Source organism: Calidris pugnax, unplaced genomic scaffold (genome assembly GCF_001431845.1).
Source record: "Calidris pugnax isolate Ruff unplaced genomic scaffold, ASM143184v1 scaffold113, whole genome shotgun sequence".
NCBI classification, from domain to species: domain Eukaryota; kingdom Metazoa; phylum Chordata; class Aves; order Charadriiformes; family Scolopacidae; genus Calidris; species Calidris pugnax.
The window spans coordinates 618728-628969 of NW_015090879.1; the positions used below are offsets into that span (position 1 = coordinate 618728).

General features: G+C 53.4%; 1 protein-coding gene across 2 annotated transcripts; it reads right to left on the reverse strand.

Moving 5' to 3' along the window:
• Positions 1–526: 526 nt before the first annotated feature.
• Positions 527–10149, reverse strand: TMEM39B (transmembrane protein 39B). Of its 2 annotated transcripts, XM_014946498.1 has the most exons (9): positions 9219–10149; positions 8258–8466; positions 6091–6310; positions 5735–5818; positions 4939–5093; positions 3975–4311; positions 2932–3119; positions 1729–1849; positions 527–957 (listed from the first exon to the last, which is right to left on the reverse strand). In XM_014946498.1, the coding sequence occupies exons 2-9, from the start codon at positions 8383–8385 to the stop codon at positions 721–723; spliced, it is 1470 nt and encodes a 489-aa protein (XP_014801984.1). In that variant the 5' UTR covers positions 8386–8466; positions 9219–10149; the 3' UTR covers positions 527–720. The 2 variants fall into 2 exon arrangements, with proteins under 2 accessions (XP_014801984.1, XP_014801983.1); XM_014946497.1 differs by having other exon boundaries at positions 8258–10149.
• Positions 10150–10242: the final 93 nt, after the last annotated feature.

The window sequence follows — 10242 nt, forward strand, 5'->3', positions numbered from 1 at the left end:
CGGGAGGGACCCGAGGCTGGAGCAGGGTACGGCCGGTGTCACCGCCAGCGGGGATGGCCCCGGTGTCCCCAGCCCCGCATCACCCGGGTGGGGACCTTCATCCTCCTCCTCCTCGGGGACCGGGGACCTCGGGGGGGGAGTGGCCGAGGGTCCTCCTCCGTCCCCCGACGTCCCCGGTCCCCAGCGTGTCCCCTCCCGCCGCTGCCAACCTCATCATTTCCAGCACAGCAATTAAAACCCCATTTTAATGAAAAACCACCATTTTCCCCCCATCGCGGGGGGACGACAACGACACGGAAAGTCCTTCGGGGCCCCCCAAAACCCAGGCTGAGGGTTCAGCCCCTCCCAAACGAAGCTGTGAGCTAAATTCTCCTAAATTCTACCTAAAATTCTCCTCTTCCCGCTCCAGCAGACGCAGAGAGGTGTCTGCACCCCTCGAAACGAAGCGTTAATTAATCATTCCCCCTTCTCAGGGTTGGGGGGGGGAACACGACAGATTTTACCAGACAAACAACAGACAAACAACTGTTGGGAGTAAAAAAATATGTTCTTTTTTTTTTTTTTCCTTTTAATTACATCAGTTATCAAAGAAAAACCAAAAAAAAAATCCCAAAAAACCAACAACAACAAAAAAAAAGCAGTGGTAACAAAAATACAAAGCTCTGAGGGTTTTCTCGTTTTGTTTGTTTCGTAATAAGCTCGAGCATCAGTGCAATTGTTTTAATTTAACTTCTGCTCCGAGTCTCTGCTGGCAGAATAGGAGTAGGCTTTGCCCAGCACCAGACGGTCCCGCAGCAGCTTGAAGAAGGCGTAGTAATTGCTGAAGAGGATCAGAGCCAGGGAGATCGTCTGGTGCCACTTCTCGGAAGAAATGAGCGAGTAGAGCTGGTAGAAGATGACGGCTCCTTCCAGCAGAATCAGGATGTTGAGGATTCTCAGCGGTTTGCTGAAAAAGAACTGCAGGAGAGACCCCAATCAGGCACCGAGCAAGGTCAGGCCCTGCAGGTGGTGTTTCTGAGGCAGCAACTGGTGAGGATTCCTCAGGGATTCCCCTCCGGAGACACACTGACCCCTGAACGGAGCCCCTGGTGCCCAGGGGACAGTCACCCCTCTGGCAGCACCCACGGCAAACACGGGACTAACGTGAGACACTGCTCCAACCCCGCTTGTCCCACCGCCCCGGGACACCCCACCGCAGCTCTCCTGCCCCCACAGCCAGCTCAGCTGCTGAGGACAAGGGGACCATGACCCCACAGAATGAACCACAGGATGATACAGGGTTGGAAGGGACCTCTCCCAGAGCCAGCTCAGCTGCTGAGGACAAGGGGATCATGACCCCACAGAATGAATCACAGGATGATACTGGGTTGGAAGGGACCCTGGAGATCATCCAGTCCAACCCCCTGCCAGAGCAGGGCCACCCAGAGCAGGTCCCACAGGAACGTGTCCAGGTGGGGTATGAGTGTCTCCAGAGAAGGAGACTCCACCACCTCCCTGGGCAGCCTCTGCCAGGGCTCTGCCACCCTCAAAGTGAAGAAGTTCCTCCTCATGTTTAGATGGAACTTCTTACATTCAAGTTTGTGCCTCTTTCCTCTTGTCCTGTCCCTGGGCACCACTGAAAAAAGACCAGCCCCATCCTCCTGACGCCCACCCTTTAAGTATTTCTAGGCATTGATCAGAAACCATCACTCAGATCACCCCGCCAAGGTGCCACACGTGGGATCTTACGTGGAATCGGAAGTGCGAGACGTCCGAGGGCACGGCCACGTTGTAGTGACCCACAGCTTTGTAGACGTTCTTGCTGTGTTTCACCAACACTCCCTGTGGCCACATGCACTCTTCTGTCCACCTGTGGGAGACAAGCAGAGAGCTCTGATTTCCACCTCCACAGCCCAAGGGGGGCTGGTGCCTTCCCACCCTCACCAGGACAATGGAGGAGCTGCCTCCCCAGCAGCATCTGCCAGGGCAGTTTGTCCCACCGAGGCGTGTAACCACGGCAGTGACCAGCAGCACATGTCTGGGGCCAGGAGCACGAGGCATCTTGCCAAAAATCAGACCACAGAACCACAGACTAGCAGGGGACAGAAGGGACCTTTGGAGACCATCTCCTCCAACCACCTACCAAAATAGGGTCACCCCAACCAGGTAGCTCAGGATGGTGTCCACGTGGATTTGGAATATCTCCAGAGATGGAGACCCCACACCCTCTCTGGGCAGCCACCAACCAGGTCGCGCAGGATGGTGTCCACGTGGGTTTGGAATATCTCCAGAGATGGAGACCCCACACCCTCTCTGGGCAGCCCGTCCCAGGGCTCTGCCACCCTCAAAGTAAAAATGTCTTTCCTCATGTTCACATGGAACCTCCCGTGTTCCAGCTGGTGACCATTGCCCCTTGTCCTGTCACTGGCTTTCCTCATGTTCACATGGAACTTCCCATGTTCCAGTTGGTGACCATTGCCCCTTGTCCTGTCACTGGACACCACTGAGAAGAGCCTGACCCCATCCCTGGAGGGGTTCAAGGCCAGGTTGGATGGGGCTTGGAGCAACCTGGTGTGGTGGCAGGTGTCCCTGCCCGTGCCAGGGGGGCTGGAACTCGACGATCTTTAAGGTCCCTTCCAACCCAAACCATTCTGTGATTCCACGATCCTCTTGCCACCTGCCCTTTAGATATTGCTCAGCATCGATGAGATCCCCTCTCAGTCTGCTCCTCTCCAGGCCCAAAAGATCTGCTGGCCACGCTCAGAGGTAGCCAGCACAGAGTGTGGGATGTGTCAGCCAACAACTCCGCACTCTGCTCTCATTTTTCTTTAAATTTAAGCACCGAGAGGAGGAGGAGGAGAGGTGGCTGCAAAGCTGAGCTCCCCACCCAGCCTCTGTTCATGCCAGTGAAGAGAAAACTCCAAGCCCCAGCCCCGGGAGGGAGTTTCTTACTGATGCTGGAGCACGTTGGAGCAGAGGGCTGGATCCACCTTCTGCCAGCAGCCCAGGTGCGCCGCGGCTTTGTGGAGCAGGTCGCAGTAACGGGCGGGTAAGAGGTGCTGCATCAGGATCACCGACGTGCTGATGGAAACCAGAAGGAAAAGCTCACACGACCAGCGTTTGTCATAGTACTGAGTGTTCTGTGGGGGGGGACAAGAAGGATGTGTGACGGCGTGTTTGGACAGCCTCACCTCCCAAAGCCATCAAAACACAAAGCGCTCAGGCAGGTACAACGAGGGCTTTTCACGTCGCTATGAATCCTGCCTGGAAAAGAAGCGCCCACATAGGAGGGCTGCTGTGCAGCTCCCTGACACACCACAGAGAAACATTTACATTATTGTCACCCATCACCAAAACCAGGGAGATGGCTCCCGATGCTCCTCAAGCTCAGTTGGTGACGGGTGGGAGCACGAGTCCCTCAGGGGAAGGAGGCTCGGGCTCATCCCCAAGGTCTGGCAGATCTACTACGAGGCATTTGTCTCATTGTACAACATATTGGGAACTTAAACAAAACAAATAAAAATCCTAATAAAAGTCCATCCTCTTTCATACTGTCTCCCTTATTAAATTCAATCCCCTTGTTCTGGAGCTCTGTCCTCACAGAAGGTTGGTGTGTGAGGGGCTGGTCAGCCTGGAGTCCTTTTAGCGTCACGGGGAGGGCGGAGGGAGATGCTGCTCCCTGATGGATACCCACTCTCAGGACAGTCAGAAGACACTTTATCAGGTCAAAATACTGACCTCTGTTAGCCAGAATTTAAGCAAACCTCAACCTGGATGGATTTGCTTCTTACTTTTCACAGGATCTCCATAAATGGGTTTGATAAAGCCACCGGCACACACAGACCAGCCCTGACCAACCTCTCCACGTTCCAGCTGAGCAAGAAGGAGATGCAGATCTCCCCCCTAACCCAGTGTCCACCCCACCACAACCCTCCCTGGCCAGCCCCACGCCTGGAGGAGCAGTGTCTCCAAGAGCAGAGGTGGCCCTGGCTCACCTTCACGAACCAGACGGGCACAAAGGCCACGTAGTAGGCGCTGAGCATGGAGCTCACCAGCACCTCTTTCATCCGCCAGTTGAAGTCCATTTTCAGGTATTCCACCTCGTTGCGGATGAGATCCGGGGAGAGGCAGCAGGCGTGGGTGGGCATGGCCTCCATGCCGTACATCTGGCGTGTGTGCTGCTTCCAGGTCTCCTTCAGCACCGTGAGGTAGTCCCTGCCTCTGGAGGTCACCTCGCCGGTCTCTCGGGGACCGATGTTGGCCACCTGGGAGAAGAGGCCCGTCTTCCGAAAGTCACAGTTCAGCTGAAGGAAGGGAATGTACATGCCAAACCTGGAGCAGCAGAGTGCAGAAAGGTGGTTACCTCCATACCTCCAGCCTTTGCTGGCAGCAGATCAGCACCACGATCCCACCCCCCTCCCAAACGGCACCTGGTACCTACATAAACTCCAGCAAAGAGCTTCATCAATCTCAGCTCAAACACACGCACCGCGCCTCAGATCTTTATGAGGTGCTTCCTCCTGCATCTACCAGAGGGAAGGGAGCTATTCCCATTACTTGTCTGGAAATAGAACTGGCTTCCTTCACGTTTCATTAGTTAACATGATGTGGGGAAGCTGTTTTGATTCTGGAGCTGTTGATTCTCCTCTGGGAGAGGCACCTCAGGACTAAGATAAACCAAAGATTTCTTTGAATACCATGAGAAAAGCACACAATCCTTCTCTGCAACCTAAGAACTACAACTAATGCTTACATTAAAGCTGAAATATGGGTAAAAGTTAAAGATGTGCCCTGCCACCAGGAAGAAACGTGACAGAGCAAGAGGGAAAAGGGTAGTTTAAGTTCTGCTCACAGGTAATCAAGTGCTTTTTTGCTTACAGGCTTCATTTCAACCGAGCAGCACCCACTGCACCGAAGCAACATCAGAAATCACACCTGAGTGACAGAAGAGATACTTACGGGTAACACAGGAACAGGAGATTAAGGAAAGAGTAGGTTCTGAAAAGGTGAATTATTGATCGACACAAACTCCAGCCTGTGCCAGTGAGAACAGCAAACCGAGTGATCACCAGGAAGACAGAGCGTGGCAGGGAGACCTTGCCACTCTGCGAAGCCTGCGGGGAGAGAAGAAAGAGCTGGGCAGGGGGGACACCATCTCACTCTTCCTGCAGGAAGCAAAGGGTAAATGAGCAGCACTTAATCTGCAAAATCAACTGCATGTGCATGAAGGAAGAGCTAGTGAGAGGCTCTGTTCGACTGCCACCAGGAAGGGGAGGGCTTCCATAGGCTGGAATCTGGATTCTCCACCCAAAACCAAGGGTCTTGTTCCTCGAGGTGGAATGAGGAGAGCTCTCGGGGTTTCTCGTTAAGGTCTGGAGTTATCGGTGTGACCAGCCCACCCCCAGGCAGCAGAGACCGACCCACACCGGCTCCTCCTTGCAGAAAGCCAGAGTAATTAAGAGAACAGGAAAAGAGCCAAATACTGTTCTTCACAAGGAAGAAAGGGGAATTACTGCAGTCTAGTTGAGAGTAATTCAGAAGCAATCACAGAAGAACAGAGAGAGTCACGAGCCACGGTTTGAGGCGCCTGTTTCTGTTCTCAGTTCTTCCCCTTAGAAACCATGCCCAGGTTTCTGACTTGGACACAGCACAAACCTCTTCAGAATAGGACAGAAGAGAATGGAACTGCAAAGGGGATGCAGAGCTTTACATTTTGCCTGAAATAACAGTTCTGAAATCTGCTTGGGGACTTTACCTCCTTCACAATAGCACTGATCAGCCGGCGTGCCAGGACGATCGTCGTCACTGTCAGCACGTTGAAGTCGATAAGATGAAAGTTCTGCGGTGACAAAAACAAAATTATTCCACTTTCCATCAGGCAGCAGAAACCCACATTCAACAGAGAAGCTCCCAAATTATTCTCTTCTCCCCAGACTCACTCTTTTCCTGAGAAAAAGAATGTCAAACAGACAGCCAGTGCCCAAAATTTGTCGAATAAGAGTCACCTGAGCAACCCTCCAGGGGTGTAGAGTCACATTTATATAGAAAACTTCATGTCTAAGAAAACAGAATCTGGAATATCAGCAGACACAGCTGCCCTTTGGTGCTTACCAAGGACGTGTGTGAGGGTGGGTGGGAGGGGGGGTACCACCAGACAGTTTTGTAGATGTTGATGTAGTGGACAAAGAGAGCGACGAGGTGACAGAAGAAGAGCTGAAGTTCGAAGAGCACGCTCCTCTCCACAGGCAGCTCCGGGATCTTACAGTGCCGGAGGGGGACGACGGTCTGTGCTGCCAAAGGTGGGCTGGAAAGGCCTGTCCCTGAACCGCTCCTGCCAAGGGAAACCAAAAACCAGCAGTCACTTCCCTGAGCTCAACACAGCCCTGTCCTCCAGCCCACGGACTCAGAGGGTAGGAGTCAGTGGGTCCAACACTGACTCAGAAACCTGAGCTGTCGGTCGTGGTCAGGGGCTGCCACAAACCAGAGGTGTCAGCCTCCCGGGGACGTCCAGGACGACTGTTACAGGCAGACATGAGTGGGAATTTGCCCAGAAAAGCAGCGTTTGGACCCAGGCCAGCCTACAGCACCAGGTCATTCGATATTAAATCCCTTGCGTTGAGTCAGGTTCAAAAGCTGTGGCTGTGTTTAGCTATTCAAGGGGCAACCGGCGGCCCTCTTAATTAATTGGAAGCTTTCAGGCCTCCAGTTGCTATTTACATTTCTAAGAGTGCTTGAACATGAAATACAGAGCAATTAAACACAAGCCCTTTCTCATTCTTCAACTTCTATTCAACTACAGAGGAAAAACAAGTTTAGTCAGGGGTGCATATTCCTGTGTGAGCACGCACACAATCCCAGACAGCAACCCTTTTAATCAAAGGGAAGGGAGTTAATATATACGAGATACATCTCTCCTGATCTGCAATCTCTAAATAACAACAGCCAAAGGAATCTGGGCGTGGGTTTCAAAGGAACTACAGAGCAGAAACTCCTATCGCCAATCCCAAAACGAAACCACAGAAAGTCTCGGGAGTGTGACTGCAGAAAGACTGCTAGCCCAGAGGTGGACACAGCTGGATCAGCCCAGGGTTTTTAAAACAGAAGGCTGACAGCCTAAAATAAAGCCATGTGTGAGGGAAAGCCTTTAGGAACCTGAGCTGTCTCCCCGAAACTCCCAGATTCCCAGGCTGAGAGGAGCGATTCAGCCCCTCAGGGCTGATAAATCTGCCAATAAACTCCGCTCCTGTCCACAGAACCAGAACTGTTCTGCTCCTCCAGTGAAGGGTTTTAAACACAAACACAAAACCTTTCCTGCTTTGAACAGACACACAAGACCTAAGGGTGCTCTTGCAAGAGCAGCAACAAGAGTCTTGTAGGCACAAAGAGCCTAAAGCTTGTTGGGACTCCTGGGCTTGGACGGATGTGTAGGTGAGGGATCTCGGGGGGTTCGGCTACGGGGACAAACCCCTCGGAGGCAACTGGGGCCTGGACCTGTCCTGTGTCACCTCCTCGTGGAGGCTCTCACAGCAAAGGATGTACAAGTTATTGCTCCACCTTCTGTGCCCTTGCAGTAACTTGTTTGAGTAACTGTATCCCTAGAAATTTCTTGGCCCAGGGCCGTCAGCAGGGAGTACGTTAAGACAGATCTAACATTTTCTTTGCAGAGAGTTCAGAAGGCACCTCCTGCTTCAGTATGGCTGTCAGTGCTCTGCTTCTCCTTCCTCCTCTCTACTCAGTCGCAGAAACGCAACCAGCCAGGCTAGAAACTGAAAAAACCAAACCCTGCAGCCTACACATCACCTGATTTAGCCAAAATCTACCCCAGAAACACCTCACCCAACACAAACTTCAGGGCACAGGAGATGCAACAACCAGAATTCAAGAGTCAGGCTTGGGACAAAAATTTGACCCTGTTCTTACTTTCCATCCAATGGTCACTAAAGGCTTTTGAACGCTCCTGGAAACTCATCACGGTCTGATAAACACTTAACAGTCTCGGGCAAATTAAAACCCACCTATCCCAATTACAACACGCAGCACGGACACTGCCACATACAGGGAAAGGATTTCAGCCTGACACAGGGTGTTCACAAACCCCCGAGCCACAGGAAAACCAGCAGGCTGTGAGACGAGGAGACAAGGTGTCCCCTGCCCCAGAGAGGAGGGAGGTGATGGGTTCTATCAGTGTTAGGCTGACGGTTGGACTAGATGATCTGAAAGGTCCCGTCCAACCTGGGCACTTCTATGGTTCTCTGCAGATGTGGAGACTGGGACGTACCTGGTGCGTGAGCGCACGCCCGTGACAGAGGAGCTGGAGGAATGGCTGGAGCCGCCAGCGGCCCCCGGCTCACAGAGGGGATTTCGGCAGTAGGAGGTTCGGTTTGGACCCCGCCGTCCCCCTGCCATAACAACAGAGGGTGCGGGGGGCTCTGCTTCCAGGTGGCTTCTCTGCTCTTCACTGCAGGATTATGTCTTCAGTCCTTAAAACTGAAAGGAAGAGATGTAGAATGAGGGCCCACCTGCCTACCATGTCCCTGACCGGCGGGAAGCGATCGCTCACGCTGCCGCCGCGCAGCACGAAGCGGGATCATGCAACTTCACTCAACCCTTTTCTCCATCTCCTGCATTTGCCACAGGCTATAGATGCGGCCCCAGATAGCTCCCGACGCTCCCGGGACATGCAGCAGCTTGTGAAGGTGCTGTGAATTCACCCCGAGTCCAAAGCCTGACGTAGGCAGGCTCCCAGGGGAGCAAGGAGAAGCTTTTCGTGCCTCTCTCCCAACCCCAGGCAGTTTCCAAGGAATTTAATCTGCATGGCTGTGGTGTTATCCCTGTTTTACAGGCAGAGCAATGTACTTACAGAGATGCTAAACAATTCGCCCAAAGGATTCAGTAAATTGGGGATATTACCTTGGTCCCCTTTTGCCCGATTTTGTGCTGGGATCAAATATTCACAGCTCTTTTAAAGGGACACTGAAAAAGCACACAAATTGGCTTTTTCCTTCTTTGTTCCTTTAAGACGTGAAAAAAGTAACTAGCATTTTTAGGGCATGTGTTGTTGTTGTACATTTGCATGGCAAAGAGCTCAATGAGACGTTAGCCCAAAGTTAGCTTTTCTAGTGCTTGCTTGCCACAGTGTAAACAATAATAACACCAAGGTTTTAAAAAACCTTCTCTGGATCCTGTTTAACCTTAGGAGAATCCAAACAACTCAGGGAAAGGACAGGGTGACAACACACCATTTACTAGAAGTGAAACCTGAGCTGTGAAGAAACTCGGATCAGGTCATATCAATTGCTTAACATTTCTTTTCCTGATGGCTAATTTCCAGTTTGCATCACTTCGGAATTAGCATCTGGAATGAAGAAAATTTGCTGAAGGTTCAGAAACTGCTCTCAAACAAGTTTTGAAGCCTTCCCTCAGCTCCAGAGTCCTCCAGCAAACTGCAGTACCAGCGTGGGGCAATGAGGGATGGGGTATAGGGACTATGCTGGGGTCTAGACCCAAGAAAAACAAAGACACCCCAATATGGGGCCATCACAGGGGCCAAAGGGGCACAGAGGTGGCTGCAGCACTGGGGGGTCTGGGGAGACACACAGAGCAAAGAGTAGAAGCCCCAGTTTGTGCCATGGTAACCTGGGGATGCAGGGTAACTGCTGGTGGAGGGGCTGTGCACAGGGCCCCCCAGGACACAACAAAGGGGCTGGGGGACACCAGATGGCCAGGACCTTGGCGGGAGGTGAAGACAACGGCTTTGAGGTCCAGGACACCATGACAAGAGAGTCTGAGAGAGAAAAGAGGGAGGATGAAAGCGTTGTGTCTGAGGGGAGAACTGTGGGGGCACCCATGGGTGCTCTGGAAAGGCAGCTCAGGGGGCACAGGAGCTCTGGGAGCTGGGACGGGGGCTCTGCAGGAGCAGAGGGGGCTGCGAGGGCTTCGGGGGCACAGGCTGGGGTTGTACGAGGGTGAAGGGGGCTGTAGGAGGGTGAAGGGGGCTGTGCGGGCCCCGGATACCGGCCATGGCCGGAGCGGAGCAGTGGGGGCCGCGGGACCGACCCCAGGAAAGCACCGGGGGCTCCGGAGACTCCAGCGGATACAAGAACCCTGCAGGGGAACGTGTGGGGCTCCGGGAGCGCGCACCGGCGCTGCGGGGAGACACAGAGCAGCGCGGGGGGAGGCTGCGAGCCAGGCCGCGGCCCGGGAGCCGCCCCCCTCACGGCGGCGGCGGCGGGGCGGGGCCGGCTGCGGGCTCTCCCTGAGCGC

What these genes read in the sequence shown, in the direction of transcription:
- TMEM39B (XM_014946498.1), bottom strand. Translation starts at nt 8,385, where the DNA reads ATGGCAGGGGGACGGCGGGGTCCAAACCGAACCTCCTACTGCCGAAAT. An exon ending in CACCCTCACACACGTCCTTG is followed by an intron (nt 5,819 to 6,090) that starts GTAAGCACCAAA and finishes TTGTCACCGCAG; the next exon opens with AACTTTCATCTTATCGACTT. An exon ending in TCCAACGTGCTCCAGCATCA is followed by an intron (nt 1,850 to 2,931) that starts GTAAGAAACTCC and finishes TGTCTCCCACAG; the next exon opens with GTGGACAGAAGAGTGCATGT.